At 41.4% G+C, this 19083-nt stretch overlaps 1 protein-coding gene across 1 annotated transcript in view; it reads right to left on the bottom strand.

Moving 5' to 3' along the window:
* The window catches only part of tasora (transcription activation suppressor a), a 71220-nt gene extending 58858 nt beyond the window's left edge, over positions 1-12362 (bottom strand). The window contains exon 1 of the mRNA XM_060910281.1: positions 11916-12362. Coding sequence (XP_060766264.1) covers positions 11916-12174 — 259 coding nt within the window. The 5' untranslated portion in view covers positions 12175-12362. The remainder of the gene's footprint in view (positions 1-11915) is intronic.
* Between the last annotated feature and the right edge of the window lie 6721 nt (positions 12363-19083).

Below are 19083 nucleotides of genomic sequence, written 5' to 3'. Positions count from 1 at the left end.
GTCCGCCTCTGAAAAAACTTGGCATTTGGATTTCCCGGGAAACACTGATTTTCGTGACGTCATCTGCGGGACGCCTCCCTCTGAATCCTACGTCAGCGCTGGTTTGTTTATGAGAAAACAACCTGGTGGTTTTCTACAAATTTATTCAACGTTATCGCGTAATTATTAAAATGGTTAACAGATGTATCATAGGAGGGTGTAGCAACACCAATCTTGATGGGATTAGTACTCATCGTTTTCCAAAAGACCGGACAATGAGAGAGAAATGGGAGCGCTTGGTCTACGCAGGCTGTGCACTGAAACCGTGCAAAGCTCTCGCAGCCTGCTGGCGCTTCCGCAGGTAGCGTCACGAATCTGGCTCCAGACTCCCTTGAGATTTTTCCAGACGCGTTTTATTTTTTTCTGCTGTAGACAGATGGCCTTGTGCAAAATTACCCTTCTGGATGAGCGTGTAAAGGGACATGCTTTCATATTTAAAAAAAAAAAAACTGGTCCAGAATATGCACTTTAAAATCATAAGCATGTGATGTTTACTTCAGGCATAAGTTTTCTAAGAACTGAATTCAGCAAAGATGAGCACAGGATCAGATATCAGTGTTGTACAATAAAGCAATAAAATCAACTATACAGGTTTGTCCATGAAGTTATGAATGAATGAATGAATGAACGAACGAACGAACCCTTTATTGTCACTAGTCACAAATACCAGCGAAATTGGCCATCAACCCGTCCGTACATATACACATACATACAATTGACGGAGGGGGAGTAGACAGGACAGGAAGACAGGGATTGAAAAAAAAAAAAAAGTACCATGAGGAGAGGGGAGGAGAAAAAAGCAACCCCCACACTATGTGCGGAGTACAGTGTGGGAACATTAAAAAAAACCAGCACATAAGCACAAAATAACACAAGTACACTTGACAACATGAAAACTCAGGACTTGAGGGGGGTGGAGGCAGAGGTAACCCAGCGCAAGCAAGCAGCCGTCCGTTCCTGCAGCCATGACGGCGCTGGTCGCGCACCCGCTTGTCACACTGGGGGTAAAAAGCGGCAACCGTGGGAAGTGGGGGAAGGAATGCAAGAGCGTCTCACTGCAGTGATCTTCAGGGGGAGTTGTTGTTCCAGCAACGGCCTTGGCCGAGGCCAGTGCTGTCTGAGAGAGCCGAAAGCAGATAAGATTGGGATTGTTTGGTCTTGGGGCGAGTAGACGCATTCTTTTACACGACTACTCCGTTTGTCCACTCTGGTCTCCGAATCGATCAATTTTCCTTTGCAAAGCCAAAAGCTTCTCCATGATGTCATCCATGTTGCGGTTCAAGTTCTGAATAGCCACAGTCTGAGTGCCGACAGCTCTGCCCACAGCTTCAATCATGTCAGGCAGCTTTATGGGGCTTTGGACAGCTGTCACCGTTTTCTGATTTCCTCGATATACCAGGGCAATGCCTAATCCAATCAGCAAAAGACCTGTAATCATGGTTCCGAATAGGTAGATGTCTTCAATGTCCTCCACAGAAAGAACCGCCAGACACACGACCCGCCACTTCTCCCACGCGTCCATTGTGTAGCCAGCTGCGAACATTCTGGCAGGACAGGCCGGTTCCCCCGAACCCAGGCTTCTTGTCGAGAAAACTGTGTCAATTGCGTTAAGAGACCAATTTATCAATTCCATGATTTTTTTTAGTTTGGAGAGCAGTGCAAAGAGAGTCTCTCAAAATTATAGACAGTAGACAGACGAGACAAGAGGAGCAAAGCGGGGAAGATAAGGGAGAGGAGAGGCAGAAAAATGCGACTGCCTTCCATGAGAGCACGAAGAGAAAAAAAATTAAAAATATGAACAAACATTTGTTATATGAACAAATTCTTTGATAATTCTTTTCATCAAGCTAGATTTCCTTGTTGCTTCTCCCATTCCTGAGGACCGCCACTGGTCACAAAGACCATCCAATTTCGACTTTCCAAGAACAATGGCGGTGTTCCAATACAGTTTCCTCCTCACATTTTCTCTTGGGGAATCCTGTCCCTAAGACCCTTAAGACCTAGTAGTGAATCTTGTTTAAATGAGACCCTCGAGGGTCGACATAATTGTTGGCGTCGAGAGCAGGAGGCGGAGGCTAAACCCCACACTTTACTGCAATCAGCCAACAGGAGCTTGGCAACTGTAACTAGGTACGAGGGTCTCTGTCAAGCTTTCAGCACCTGCCATATGCCACAACCGTCACTGTAATTAACTCAGAAATTTTCAAGTCATTTGAGACTCTCTCAGGTTGACTTTTCGCTTTGTTAACTTCATTTATACCACAGAGCAGTACACTTTTCAGTCTGATTACTCAGAAGGTATGTATTTATTATTATTTTTTTAGAACAACACGGTTTTGACAGTAGATCACAAATCACAGGTTTATATTAAATGCACTCATTCTGACACACTATTGTTTCTATAGTAACAGCTAAATTTTATAATCCAAGACGAATAAACCATTTTTTAAAAAAGTGTCATGTAAAAGAAACTTTGATGTGGTGAAGCTTTCTAGCGCTTCTCGCATTAGAGGTGTTGAGACTTGTTCGTTCAGTGTGACGGTGATGATGGAACGAGAGTTTCAGATCACATAAGTGATATCAGGAATTAGCTCATCTTGCAGACATTTCATGTAACTATAAAAAACAGTTAAAATGTCTTCATTCATAAATTAAAAAAATTATAATCGTTGGAAAATCTTTGTGGTACAAGTAGAATAGCACACCTCAGACCAACCTATTGTGGAATATTTTCATTTAGTATAAATACAGAGGTGATTACAGGAAATCATGCGCTGATTGGTTGAGAAAGTCTGACTATTTCTTGTTAATCACCGCGAGCAACTCGGAAAAACGGCGACTAAGTGCTTCGTCACCGTAAGTGAGGATGAATTACAAATAATGAAAGAAAATGCTGTTCCTAAAAGCACTCAAGATGCTACGAAGTTTGGTCAAAAACTATTCAAAGGCAAGGTGGGATTGTGATTTTTTTTTTTATCGATTTCGAAACAAAGTATTTTCTGTGAGTCGGCATAGATAAGTGACAAGTCTGCGCCGCGCCGTTATTACATTTTCATAAAACAATTATCCATTTCAGGCTCAGTGAATAATTGTTAAATAACAGCACGGTCTATCGTGTTATTCTTTACGAGACGACTGCCTTATGTTTAGTACAATTTACCGTCTCCACCAGGGGGAGCTATGAACACATCACTGGAAGCTAGCTAGAAAGCTTCCATAATATTGCCTGAGACAAATCAGTTTATTGGCACATCTACTTAAAAAATGTAAAATTTAACTAGTAACTTGTACCATTTTAAAAAAAATTGGCATTATTCCAATGGCAGCATTGACATGCGCCGAAACATTTTAACTCGCCTACAAATGTGGAAATTTGTAAACTTTAATCCACGTCAAACAGCATTTAGGAACAAAATACTTTCGGGTTGAATATTTGATGGACAAAAGCATCACGTTCCAAACCGTTTTATTCTTCTTATACCACAACAATTTGATTTTCGTGACAATTCTCTCTTTATTAAAGAATAACGCGTCATGCTTATTATCCGTTTACAGTTACATGGAATGTTACAGAATGTCCATTAAACAAATTATTAGGGCTGTAACGATACACCCAACTCACGATTCGATTCGCGATTTTTGACCCACGATTTGATACGCCCACGATTTTTTTAAAAATGTTTTTTTAAAGTAGTAAATTTGACTTAACATTTACTTACTTACATTAACTATTTAATAACAAATAATTCAGACCACTGCAGAGAATGAGTAATATGTATGCAAAAATGAACAAATGTATATCCAAAGATTGCTTTATTTCTCAAAATAATACTGTTGAGCCGGAAGCTCTGTTTTTTTCGGTTCTGAAAAAGTCATTTTTCCAAATCGTGTAAATCCGTTAAGATTTTTTTTTGGGGGGGTGGCTCTCTCACTGTCTCACTCTCATAGGGCCAATGATTTTCTGTGATCGCGGAAAACAGATGGAAATTACGGAATTTTTATGGTGAAACATTGCTCGCGTGTCAAAATGTAACTGCCGCAGAAGGCTTCCGCCCAAGCAGACATGCCTTCAGTGTTGCCAGATATTGCTAACGTTTTCCACCCCAAAATATGTTCAAAACCAGCCAAAAAGCACCTAAACCTGCCCAATCTGGCAACACTGCATGCCTTTCCGGTCAAGTGATTGTGACTGGCTTGTGGCACACCTAGCCAGCCAATGAGCTGCTTGTTTACAGATTCGCTCCCCGCGTCGCAACCAGAATAGCGACCGCTTAAAAGAAACGAATGCTCTGCCAGTGGCGAGTGTGGACGTTGCGTGACTCGCAGAAGATTGTCGCAGGTCGGCGAAAAAACGACTTACTAATAGATATAAAAAATAAAAGTAATTTAAGTAAGTTTAAAATGTAATTTAAATAAAAAGTATTCATAAATTGAAGTTTGGAAGCGCCTCTGTTTTTGGGCTGAGGAGAAGTTTGAAAGGGTGTACCGCGATTCTGCCTTCTTGTATCGCGATACAGATCGTGGCTCTGCGTATCGCGATTTCGATACGCATATCGTTACAGCCCTACAAATTATATGTCAGGGAATCCCAAACATTTCGCAGCCAGGAACTGAAAACAAAATTATACAGATGCCCTGAAGACTGATTTATTTCATAAACATTATTTAAATTTGTCAAGTGAAATTTTATCTATGATTCGAGCCATTGTGCTTTCTATTCCAGGACTTTCCACTGATCGTTTATTGGCTTTGGTGCTTGGACTCCTAAAAATACATTAAAGGAGAACTGAAGTGATTTTTAAACTTGCTTTATTTCTTAATTCTTAGTTTTCTGACTCCGCTCCCTTTGAGGTTCAAGAACCACCTTTCTCGTCATCTTTTGGCAAAATGCTTTGCTTTTTCACCCTTTATCACTTCACCAGGAGCCCGGAAGAAACTTTCACCAGTTTCACAGTTTGTTCAACTCGAGCAGCCCAAAACACTACAAGTGTAGGGCATTTTAACAACCAGCAAGGCGCCCCAGTGACAGTAACACTTTGTGAACAGTGAGCGTAACTGACCACCACTTCATGTCTTGCATATCTAATGAGGCAGATGTGATGTCGGATGCAACCCACCTACTAACCTCTTAAAGGAGAACTGAAGTCATTTTTAAACTTGTTTTATTTCTTAATTAACGTGTTATTCAATTACGATTTCGGTTTTAGTAACCTTATATCGTGACTCGTATTGACAACTAATTGCAATTAAATATTATACTTATCGGCTTATTCGGTTTTCAGCCATGTTGAATTTAGTTCGTTTGGTCCACGGCAGGCGTCGCTCATCCACACGATCTTCACGAGACTTGTGCGAGACTTCGAAGCGTGAAGTGTCAGCCAGGCTGCCATTTTGAAAACTTTTCCAAACGAAGTATTGCACAAAAACGAGTTTAAATGACGATTACTGCCTACTTTTTTCAAACTTTCCTGATTGCTATCAAAACAAACAAAACTTCCGGCTTGATTACATCAGCATTCGAAAGAGGGCGCGCGCGTCTTTTGACAACGTTGGCAGATGTTGGTCACTTTGATTTCCGCTGTACGTTTTACTTCCGTCCTACGATGTCTCGCACAGGTCTCAACGAATCTCGTTTATGGCCATTGCTTTGACATATGGACTGATATATTACAGAGCGTATTTCAAACACTCATAACTTGCTACAGCAGTGACAAAATAGCGATCAAAAATGCATTCCGATATTTAATAAAATGAGATTAATAGAATTTTGATGATAAAAAAAAAAATTGCCTTCAGTTCTCCTTTAACTTTGATAATGTGGGTTTTGATTTCCACTAAAGTAATAAAATCACAGACCTCACATCGAGAACCACTGATGATGCGGATTATAACGCTGATTCGAACAGTTATAAACAGTCATTCCTTCACTAGACTTTCTTTCTTCCCTCTTAATTTAGTAAGAACCTGGAAAGCACAGCATCTGAAAGGCTTCACTGCAGCAGAAAACTTACTGAGTGCTTACAAACTTACAAAGCGCCGACAGTGAAAACTCCTTGCACAAATGGCAATTAAACATCTCTGAACAGAAACCATCACCACAACAATGATATGTTTTCCTTTGTTAAACAGCACATATCCAGATGTGTTGTAGACTGTAACAAGTAACATGACAATCTGAAAAGACTACTGTAATTGCAGTGTAAAATCAGCTTATGTGAAATTTTTACCTCAATGTAGGGCTGTGCGATATATCGAATATACTCGATATATCGCGAAAATTCTGTGTGCGATACATAAAATTATTATATCATAACTATTGAGTATTTTATGGTCATCTTCCGACTTGCGTTTGTTTCGTGTTTGTTTAAAACCTTTCCCGGTGGTTTTTCCCCCTGTCCCTCAGGCAGTAACGTGAGAGGCTGCCTAAGGGTAAAGAAAACAATAACTTCACGCACTCGCCAACCAATCCCGGGCGACATCTCGGTGCTGAAAGGAACTTCCGGGAAGATTTTCTAGTTTCGGTTGTGTTGCCAGATTGGGCGGTTTTAAGTGCGTTTTGGCGGGTTTTGAACATATTTTGAGCTGGAAAACGTTAGCAGTATCTGGCAACACTGCCAGCGGGAAGATTTCCTAGTTCCGGTTTACAGCGCTGACTCAGTTCGTGCAATTGCTGGTGTTGCATAGGCTACCGTGTAAGCTGTCAATTTCAGCGACAAATTACTTCCTAAAAGAACTAGTAAGGGGTCAGTCAACTGGCATTTTTTGGATATCGCGAGGAGGACGTGGAACAGCAAATGCCAGTTTGTAAAGTGTGCAAAAAAAAAAAAAAAACTGTCATCACGAAAGGCAGCAGCACTACAAATATGTTCCATCACCTGAAACTCACCCGGTACAGTATGAAGAGTCTCTTAAACTCCCAACTACTTGCTCACGAGCTAAAACCCCCCACAAGCTAAACAAATGACCATAGCGGCCTCGCTCTCCAAAACCCCCCATATGAGAAAACGAGTCAGAGATGGAGAGCTATAACGGATGCAATCACTAACTTCACTGCCAAAGACATGATCCCAGTTAGTATAGTGGAAAAACCAGGCTTCCAAAAATTACTAAACACACTCGATCCCAAACATGAGTTGCCTGGTCGCAGACATTTTACAGAGAAGGCAATACCGGAATTCTACACATCTGAGAGGCAGAGCCAGAAAACATTCAGTTCAAAAGTGTGCAAAGAGAAAAATGATGTTTTGCAGATCTCTCTCTTCTCTCCCTCAATCTCTCTCTCTATTGTGAATGTTCCAGTGGTTCTCAGTAGTCAGGTTAATAGCTTGGAGATCTATTTTTTAAAATAATTTAATGAAAGAGCACTTTTCTTATTTAGGCTAAATGTCTCATTGTCGAGTTTGCACTTTATTGGTTTGAGCTCTGAGCAGCTCTGTATTGTGTTGCCCCTTTGTTGCAATTTTCAAGATTGTTTTTGCAGTTTGTGCCACATCTTTGTTGAATAAAAATAGTCTTATTTCAACTCAATTGTGATTTAATCACTAACATGAAAATTTAAAATGTGTTGTTGAAAACCACCTGTAAAGTTAACCAAGAATGGTATTTAATCTGCAGGGATTGTAGTGAAAACAGTAAAGAGTAAAAGTTAGATTTCATGGGGTCCTTTAGAGGAGATTTAAATATATCGAGATATACATCGTATATCGTGAAATGGAGAAAATGTATCGGGATATTCATTTTTTCCCATATCGCACAGCCCTACCTCAATGTTTTTTCTGTTAACGATCGTTCACTTAACTATGTGTTGGCTTGTCACTGATGGGAGAGGCAAACTTCAGCACTGCATTCATTATGTGATTATCGGGATACATTTTTGTTTCTGCCAAGTTGTCCATCCCTATCTGATATTAGTGCGGTCAGAAACGTTCACATTCAACAGGTAAAACTCAAAACAAGGCAAATCAGAGGGCCAGACATGACCAAAAGTCAAATTTCCCAGGTGAAGAGGTGTGGCATGACCTCTGGTCACCTCAAGGGTGAGGAACAAAACCTTTCCTTATCTCATTTCTGTAGACATATCGTGAAATACCATGACCGAGGTCTTGAAAATACTGACCGAGGCCTCTGGGCCGAGGTCAGTATTTTCAAGGCCGAGGTCATGGTATGGACCGACCTTAAGCTGGTAAATAATATTTTCTTTACCAAATTCTAACAGAAAATGAGAGCACCCGGAAGGGAAACCATATTTAGAACAAACCTGCTACAAGCTTGTCAAAAACCTGTTTGACAAGCTACGTCAGCTTGGAATTTTCCAAAAATAAAACTCGCTTTCGCTGTGAACACTGTCTTTATCGCTATCCATGCTGTAAAATTAATGCTATTATATTGAAAAATGCAAAAATAAATGTTGACAAAAAATTGCTACCATGTTTGTTGTTATGGTTGTAAATGAACGAGTAGCCAAAGGTCTGTAACCGGGGTCCGTATCATAGGACTCCGGACTGCTCACGAGCCAATCAGAGCGCAGGATTTGATGGAAACGGGACTGCAAAAAAAAATAAACTCTCATATTTGATCGAACAGAACATTTCGCTGAAATTCCTCACTTTTATTGAGTCTTATAATAGTTACGCTACAATAACCTGCATAGCGCTTGTATTGTTTCTGCCTACCGCTAGCGGCCTGCAGTAGCTACTCATGCGTCGCGTTTTGGTCTTTGCTTTCTATGTTATTGATTCCCATGCGGATTTCCCCAGTACACAAATACTGGTGACGTAGTCAATATTCTCAGTAACCTTGTGGTTCTCGAATTTTCGCGATGTGACAACGGGAAGTGGAAAAAAAATTTATGAAGTAGACCCTCATCTTCCGATTTCTACTACCATCAATGGTGAGTAGGTTGTATTTTCTAAACATATAGAAGTGATAGCTTAAGTATTTTTCTTGATTACTGCCAAGTTTCATCGTAATCAAAAGACTAGCACATTGGTTTTGCTAACGTTAGAAAACTGTGTGTCCAAGTGCTGCCGGCGGACGGACAAAAAGTAGGACAAAAATTAAGCAAGTTATGGTCATTTACAGGTGCAAGTTGTTTATACCGGTCACAGTTTTTCTATTGTTTTGTATAGGTAATCGTTTGGAGCTGAGTAAAATTAAGGATTAATTTCACGAGTGATTTCGAGACGAGGGCAATTTCAAAACTTTGAAATCACGAGTGAAATTGATCCTTAATTTTACGAAGAACCATACGATTACTTGTTTATAATATACAGGGCCAAATTCATACTTCGGAAGCCATTCAAGTTCACAACATTTGTCATTCACGTTTTCTGAACCAATCAGGGCGCAAGACTACCTTGCACGTTTGAATCGGTTTCTAAAGCGTCTTTCATCATGACACGACACGAGGATTTTAACATCTTTCAGGATTGATCCCGGATATTTCTCTCGTCTCAGATGCCGATCCAATGCTGCCTGCATTACTTAGACACTACGTTCACACTGCAGGCTGAAGTGACTCAAATCTGATTTTTTCGCCCATATGTGACCTGTATCCGATCTTTTATTGACAATATGAACGACACAGATCCGATTTTTTCAAATCCGACCCAGGCCGTTTGGATATGTGGTCCTAATTCCGATTCCTATCCAATCTTTTCATATGCGACTTCAGTCTGAACCGCCAGGTCGCATTCATCCGACTTACACGTCATCAACAAGCCACAAACGTCACTATTCTGCACTGAAGTAAGCGGCGGGTCTCTCAAAAAAAAGTTACAACAACATGGCGCATGACATCAATGCGACTCCGCACCCACATGTTCCTTTGAACGGAGGTTGCAGTCACTACCCCGCAGAACACCTGAGCCAAAACCCTTGCCCTCTTCCTTCTCAACCTCCTCCTTAACATCAGGCTATTGTGCATGTTCTGGCTCCGTCGCAACAACAACTGCATCATCGCCAGGTACTCCATGCTGGCTACTGTCATACACAGGAAACTTTAGGTTACTTCCGTAAACACTGGCCATGCTCACTGCGTGTGACGTCGTCGTATCCTGCAATGCGCATGCGGAACACTTTTAGGTGGGGTTTACATTAGACCGTATCAGCGGATCATCAGATTAACGTTTTTAAAACGATTAGTGTGCACACAGCAACGCCAATACACGATTTGCGTGCACATAGCAACGCCAATACACGGATACGCTCGGCTCCGCAGGCATCCTGCGCTCCAAATCACTCCGCCCTGAACAGCAAGTGCCCTCTGGAGGGTGCGCACTCCGGCCCTGCGCAGCTCACAGAGCGCGCGAGTGAAGCGCACGAGCAGTGATTTGGGACTGAGCTGCTGTGTGTGTGATCTCAGTGCATGTCGGGCATGCGCGTCACTTACCACTTGCAAGTGGAAGGATGGCAAGCCTAAAGACAATCATAACTACACAATGGGCAGTATTTGCATCAGTATTTGCATCAGTATTTTCATACTTTTATACTCTTTAATGAAAGGTGATACAAGGCGGAAGTCCGCGCCATTCTTCAGCAGTCGCGTCACATGACCAACGCCAGCGAATCAGGAAGGTGGATGTCACAGTGACGTTGTCCAATGACGACGCCAGCTAGAGCTCGGTACAGCGTATCCGCGTATTCTCAATGTTTACACAGCACCGGACCAGACACGATCTGGATTGAAGACGTGGACCCTGACGGATTCCCGTTTCCCGGCGTTTTAATGTAAACGGACAGTGCATCCACGAAGAAAACGAGACAGATACGGTCTAATGTAAACTTGGCCTTAGGTCGCTTTTCGTTCATACTGAGGATCACATACAAGTCGCGTTAATGTGAACGACCTCACAAAAAAATCGGATTTCACAAAAAAAAAAATCGGAATTGAGCATTAAGCCTTGCAGTGTGAATGTAGTGTAAGACAGTCCGGTTTGTAGTTTTCTCCATTTTGTTTCCTCACCTCTGCATAAAACCGCGATAGCACCTTGTCTAACTCACAGCATTCATACGCCACTAGAGAGTCGTTTATTTATCTTAAACACGGAAAGCCAAAAATTCATACTTTTTTTTTGGTATTTTCTTCATTTTCACTTCCAGCTTTCAATTGGTTTATCATTTCTTCGTCGAATATAGCGAAACGCAGCATTGCTGAGTCAGCAGAGTCAGCCATTTTGTTGACAAAATTCGCTAAAAAAATTAACCGTAACCAAGCAACAAACTAACCAATAGCATGCCAGAAAAAAAAGCCCTTCTTGACTGACCAATCAGAATTCAGTAATTTGGCCCTGTGTATTATAAAGCGTGTAATTCAGGGCTGAAAATCCCCTCGATTTTTCAAAATTAAAAAAAAAAAAATTCATAATATTTGTCACAGATAGTTGGTTCATGCATCATTTTAAAGGTCTTTTCTAGTGTAGTAGAAATAATCTAATAACTTTGATTTTTACTGTCACATGCCGACAAGTGCAAACTTTAGCAGTGTCTTGTTTAAGCCTGCAATTCCTCTGCCAGTCTGGTGTCAGTGCTGCGAGCTGTTATTGTTTAAGACTCAGAAGGAAGGTGAAATCTTCCAGGTGTGTCATGGGAACCGGTCAGTTAACTCCGAACACCTGCGGTACAGTGTGAAGTGTCCGGTTGCCTAGCGACTTAATTCCAGCCTAGCTAGCTGTTTAGATTTAGTCGTGACGTCACGTACGTTCAGACGTACGTTCTTGTGTGTTTTAATGTCGTCAACAAACCGTTCTTGTTGTACATTTAGCTGACTAAAAACAGCACGCAACAGCCTCCATGTTTTTTTTTAACCCCCAAGGAAACTGCATGCAAAACAAAAACAAACCCCGTGAACCGTAAACACAAGGGCAGAATGAAGGCACCTCTTTTTTCTTTGTTCCTCCTCGGTATCTGAAAGTTGAGCCGCGGCGGTTCCTCGGCTAATCTGTTAGTCACAAAAGAGGAACCGTGTTTCGGGTCTGAGGCTTTGACTCTCGGCGCATCCCGAAATTCCGCCGTCGCTGCTGCTTCTTCTTCCTCACAGTCGGATCTCGGGTCGCCATCTTGGCGCGACAGCGGCTCGAGCGTGTTTCCGGCGCGCGCCTGCGCTCTCTCCGCGACTCTGCCACCGTGACACTCCATTTCGAGGTTACTTTCCGAGCTCAGACATCAGTCTGCGGTCATCTGTGTGCTGCCCAAAACCACAACGAACCATTCGGGCGTTCCTACGCGCTGCACACACACACACACACCCACCCACCCCAGCTTCTCTTCCCGCATTCTCTTTTCTCAGCACGCGCCGGCCATGGCATTGGTGTCCGGTGACGTCACGCAAGGACGTTTGTGCCTCTGAGCGCCCCTAGCGGTATCCCAGTGTTACTGCATGCATAAATACTCCCACAACCCTGAATTTATTTGTCACATGAACAGACTAGTGAAATTCATCCTTTTCATTTAACCCATCTGAACTTGTGAACACACGCACACACACCCAGAGCAGTGGGCAGCCACACTAGTGGGCGACACGGTGGTGTAGTGGTTAGCACAGTCGCCTCACAGCAAGAAGGTTCCGGGTTCGAGCCCAGCGGCTGGTGAGGGCCTTTCTGTGTGGAGTTTGCATGTTGTCTGCGTGGGTTTCCCTCACAGTCCAAAGACATGCAGTTAGGTTAACTGAAATGCCTGTGTTCACTGCTTCTCATCTCATCTCATCTCATTTATCCGGAGCCCGAAAGGCGGGGTACACCCTGGACAAGTCGCCAGGTCATCACAGGGCTGACACATAGACAACCATTCACACTCACATTCACACCTACGGTTAATTTAGAGTCACCAGTTAACCTAACCTGCATGTCTTTGGACTGTGGGGGAAACCGGAGCACCCGGAGGAAACCCACGCGGACACGGGGAGAACATGCAAACTCCGCACAGAAAGGCCCTCGCCGGCCCCGGGGCTCGAACCCAGGACCTTCTTGCTGTGAGGCGACAGCGCTAACCACTACACCACCGTGCCGCCTGTTCACTGCTTCAGATGGGTTAAATGCAGAGGATAAATTTCACTGTGCTTGAAGTGTGCATGTCAAGTCAAGTGTGTATCGAGCCGTGGGGTGACTTTATGGAACAGACTGGAGACAGAAATAAAACAAAGTGCAAATATAAATCTGTTTAAAAAAAGGTACAAAAAAATAATTTTAAACAAGTATATTGAAGAGGAAGTATGTTAATGGAGGATGATGAGGGATAAATAGAATGGGGTTGATTGTTATATTAGAACTAACTTAGTATATGGTATATATTTATTTATGGGGATAGATATCTTCATATTTACAGGGATAGGTATGTAGTAGATATTTATTTTTGTAATTATATATTTATATATTTATATAGATATTTATGAAGTGTATATATGGTATAAAGTATATATATATATTTTTTTGTAATTATATATTTATAGAGATATTTATGATGTGTATGTGTATATGTGTGTATATGTATGTGTGTATATATATATATATATATATATATATATATATATATATATATATATGTGTGTGTGTGTATATATATATATATATATATATATATATATATATATATGTGTGTGTGTGTGTGTGTGTGTATATATATATAATATGTGTGTGTATGTATATATATGGATATGGTATGTAGTATATATTTATTTTTGTAATTATATATTTATATGGATAATCATGAAGTGTATATATGGTATATATTTTTATAGGTGTATTAATGTAGTTTGGATTTCGGGGTAGTTAAAAAGGGGTGGGAAATAAAAAAAAAGTATTGTACTTCTTCTCACTCCTTTTTCGAACAATGTGCGGTGTATTGTAATGTCTTAGCTCATGTTATTTTATTTATTCTTTTTTTGTCACTTTTTTCGTTTTCTTTCTTTTGTATGTACAAATAGTTACATATATTTTTATACATGTTCAAAATAAATAAATTAATTCATTCATTCATTCATTCATTCATTCATTTGTATAGCGCTTTTAACAATAAACATTGTCGCAAAGCAGCTTTACAGAATTTGAACGACTTAAAACATGAGCTAATTTTATCCCTAATCTATCCCCAATGAGCAAGCCTGTGGCGACGGTGGCAAGGAAAAACTCCCTCAGACGACATGAGGAAGAAACCTCGAGAGGAACCAGACTCAAAAGGGAACCCATCCTCATTTGGGCAACAACAGACAGCCTGACTATAATATTAACAGTTTTAACATGAGGACAGTTTCGTTGATGTTATAAACTCTTCATTGATGGAAAATTGAGTGCAAAACTGTTCATGACAACTGCAGTCCTAAAGTTAGCAAGACAACTGTAGTCCTCAGCCATAAAAGCATTACTGTAAGAGTCCAGAGCATCCTCCAGGTATAACCCTGAACTGTCCTCATGGGGCCGTCCTCCACAGGAGCGGTGCGATAAAACTCCGACCAGACACAGGGCACCAGGATGGACCAAGCAGGTCCGAGGGGCAGAAGAGGCCAGCATCTCAATCCCAGGACCAACATGTAACTCAGAGGGACAGATTGGGGGGGAGAGAGAGAGAAAGAAAACACATGTTGTTAGGTATGCCCTAAAAATGACAAGTATTAAATCTGTGTGGTAGGCTCGCAGAGACGAGAGTGACATGTGACAAATAAAGGTTTCTTCTTCTAGAGCGCCCAGGGACCAGTCAGGCAGCATGGTCACCTCACAGCAAGAAGGTTCCAGGTTCGAACCCAGTGGCCAGCAAGGGCCTTTCTGTGTGGAGTTTGCACGTTCTCCCCATGCCTGCGTGGGTTTGCTCCGTTTTCCCCCACAATACAAAGACATGCAGTTAGTTTGACGTGGGGCGGCCTTGGGCTGAGGTGCCCTTGAGCAAGGTACTGCTCCCTGGGCGCTCTGGTGTGGCTGCCCACTGCTCCGAGTGTGTGTGTTGAATTTCACTGTGCTTGAAGTGTGCATGTGACAAATAAATGTTTCTTCTTCTTCTTTTCCTCAGCCCAAGGCCGCCCCACGTTAACTTAACTGCATGTCTTTAGATTGTGGGGAAAACCGGAGCACCCGGAGGAAACCCATGCAGACATAGGGAGAACATGCAAACTCCACACAGAAAGGCCCTCGCCAGCTGCTGGGTTCGAACCCAGAACCTTCTTGCTGTGAGACGACCGTGCTAACCACTACACCGCCGTGCCGCCCAGATAGGATCAGATGAAACTTTATTGAACCCAAAGGAAATTTTTTGTGCCAGCTTGCTCGAGACAATAATAATAGAAAGAAAGCACAACTTTATTCATCACACACTTGTGAAATTCCCTCTCTGCATTTAACCCATCTGAAGCAGTGAACACACGCACCCAGAGCAGTGGGCAGCCACACGAGAGCGCCCGGGGAGCAGTCAGGGGTCAGGTACCTTGCTCAAGGGCACTTTAGCCCAAGGCCGCCCCACGTTAACCTAACTGCATGCCTTTGGACTGTGGGGGAAACCGGAGCACCCGGAGGAAACCCACGCAGACACGGCAAGAACATGCAAACTCCACACAGAAAGGCCTTCGCCGGCTGCTGGGCTCGAACCCAGAATCTTCTTACTGTGAGGAGAGCCGTGCTAACCACTTACACCACACATTTAGATATGAACCTATAAAATGCATTAAATTATGCTTCTATGGACATATATTTTATTAAATGCACTCACTGTCACTTCTGTTATCTTGAACATGTTTGATCCAGCCTGAAGTGCTGATTATATCACTTACAACGCAATGCAATTCATTTCTTCCTGGAAATCTCATTCATTCGTTATCTCTAGCCGCTTTATCCTTCTACAGGGTCGCAGGCAAGCTGGAGCCTATCCCAGCTGACTACGGGCGAAAGGCGGGGTACACCCTGGACAAGTCGCCAGGTCATCACAGGGCTGACACATAGACACAGACAACCATTCACACTCACATTCACACCTACGCTCAATTTAGAGTCACCAGTTAACCTAACCTGCATGTCTTTGGACTGTGGGGGAAACCGGAGCACCCGGAGGAAACCCACGCAGACACGGAGAGAACATGCAAACTCCGCACAGAAAGGCCCTCGCCGGCCACGGGGCTCGAACCCGGACCTTCTTGCTGTGAGGCGACAGCGCTAACCACTACACCACCGTGCCGCCTTCTTCCTGGAAATGTACACGCCAAATATATACGTTTTAGAATGGAATATTTTGCTTTTTTTTTTTTTTTTACATTATCTCATAGTTATTATAGTGCTATTTATTATTGTTGTTCATGTAATATATTGTTCATGTTTTATTCAGTTACCTTAATTGAAGTTTCTTGAACAGACCCCGACGTTCTGATTTAAAATAAAGCATAGCATATGATTAAAAAAAAACCCAAACATGTTTAATCATCATCTATGAATACACAGTATAAACAATAAGCCATGTTTATAATAATTAGTATTAATAGTAAAGTATCAAAAATATTGATATAATTTAGAGAAGTCAATAAAACCTTAACAGCAACAAAAACAATAATAATTTACACATTTTCTTTTTGCTATTATTTTTTAAATTGAAAAGGTAGGTAAACAAAAAATAAAAGAAAAATTGTAAATAGGCAGTATTATACAAGGAATTATTATTATATTTTATGAAGTGTTTATTTCCTTTCATTTCTTGTAATAAAAAACAAGTGTGTTTATTTTATAGTTTATTGGATATATTTTTTGCATGTATCTGATATTATGCTATAAAGCATTGTAAACATAATGCTATTCAAATAAAATTATTATTATTATTATTATTATTATAGAATTGTTCTCCCAAACACTAGTATACAGTTAGGCAGAAGAACACTGGTTCTGTTGCTTGTGTGGATCTGAGCTGCTCTCCTGAGGGAGTCGAGAGAAACAAGAGCTTTGATTCCTCGTGGGGAAAAACCTGGCAGTGAAGACGAGCCCAGAGGAGCAGCAGCGCCATATGGTTTTTTTTCCTCCTGTTGATTCTAACTGCATCACGGCCACAAAGGTTTTCCCAAAGGCTTTTCATGATGAAGGTCACCAGATTGCAGCAGGTCAAATTGCTCTCAGCAAAGCTGTTCAAGTTGTGCACATCTTATAACACTACAGGAGAGTATTCGGTTAATAAAAAGCCAACATTCTTCCTTGAAGTATGAAAGGAAATTTTCCAATAGGTGTGTTACTGTAACAGCTTAACATGCTGCATGTCAGTGACGCTCTTCCTCAACTCTCTTTGATTTTTTTTTTTACAACAGCTGAATAAATAGTGTTGACAAAGGCCTCGCCCTACTGAGGCCGACCTTCACACAATTGCTCCCTGTGGCACTAATTAACTTCACACACACCAGACAAACAATGCAGTCTGATGCAAGCTCACCGCTTGTTATTTCCTATTTTTTTTCTAACAGTCTAACATGCCCATTAGCAAACAGATGTGCAAGAGTTAAACATGGAGCAGTTTGCAAACTTCACATCCTCTTTCAACAACAAACATTCCCTCTTTCATTCCAGCTTTGTTCGGTCTTACAGCCCGTTCACCTTCACCAATATAGAACGACATCCTTAATTTAAGATAAAGTCTGACTACTGATAACATTATTATCATCATCATGCCAGCAAATGACATGACTTTTAACCTGTAAACAATTGTTTCTCTAGCCAGACCATGATGTGAACATTTACCTGGCCACAAGAGGGCAACAAAAGCTTAGTCCACTAGGCTAGTGAGTTATTTCAATGATTCAACTCTTTCGATAGCTTTGAATTTAGGCCATTGCACCACAAATGCTCCCAGTTACAAAATTCAATGCCATCAATATGTTTCATTTGGATGTGCTTCAAAATTGATTCATCTAACCGCCTCTTTTAAGGGAGTCGTTCAAAAGGGATCAGTTTGTGAATCGTCCAATCACTACTCTGTAGATCAGAAAGGATGGAAGTCAGGATAAAGGAAAAGTACTCCTTATGTAGTCCGAATGTACCCGTACCTTGAGTTCAAATCTACCACCAAAAGGATACCACAGTGCTACTGAATTCTTGAAGCTGATTGGTGTGACAGGAAATGAAATCAACACCTTTCCGATAACAAATCACAGGGTTTCCTGTATTAATGTACTGGATGGAATAGGTTACTGTTGCCATAGAAACAGCTCATTGACAAGGTCTTGTATGGTGAATGTGCACCACAAATTCTAAGTGCAATTCTAAATAGATTCAGAACATTTTATTTAACCCCAAAAAAAGAAATCATTGATATGGTGGCTTTTTCTGGAAGACAATGTTTAATTAACATTTATGGGCGGAGCCTCCAGTGTGGCTGTTTTCTGCCTTGTGAAAGTCTTCAGAACATTTCGCTTTCAAGCTGTGTTTTTTTTTTTTGGTCTTATTCACTTTAAGAGAGAGAGAAAAAACAGGCTGGTGATGGAACAACTGTTTATAGCTTCTACTGTAGTATATACAGTGGTGCTTGAAAGTTTGTGAACCCTTTAGAATTTTCTATATTTCTGCATAAATATGACCTAAAACATCATCAGATTTTCACACAAGTCCTAAAAGTAGATAAAGAGAACCCAGTTAAACAAATGAGACAAAAATATTATACTTGGTCATTTATTTATTGAAGAAAATGATCCAATATTACATATATGTGAGTGGCAAAAGTATGTGAACCTCTAGGCTTAGCAGTTAATTTGAAGGTGAAATTAGAGTCAGGAGTTTTCAATCAATGGGATGACAATCAGGTGTGAGTGGGCACCCTGTTTTATTTAAAGAACAGGGATCTATCAAAGTCTGATCTTCACAACACACATTTGCGGAAGTGTATCATGGCATGAACGAAGGAGATTTCTGAGGACCTCAGAAAAAGCATTGTTGATGCTCATCAGGCTGGAAAAGGTTACAAAACCATCTCTAAAGAGTTTGGACTCCACCAATCCACAGTCAGACAGGTTGTGTACAAATGGAGGAAATTCAACACCATTGTTACCCTCCCCAGGAGTGGTCGACCAACAAAGATCACTCCAAGAGCAAGGTGCGTAATAGT

This window comes from Neoarius graeffei, chromosome 26, assembly GCF_027579695.1.
Source record: "Neoarius graeffei isolate fNeoGra1 chromosome 26, fNeoGra1.pri, whole genome shotgun sequence".
Classification (NCBI taxonomy): domain Eukaryota; kingdom Metazoa; phylum Chordata; class Actinopteri; order Siluriformes; family Ariidae; genus Neoarius; species Neoarius graeffei.
The sequence above is the reverse complement of the archived record's forward strand: the minus strand, read 5'-3'. Positions and strand labels throughout refer to the sequence as shown.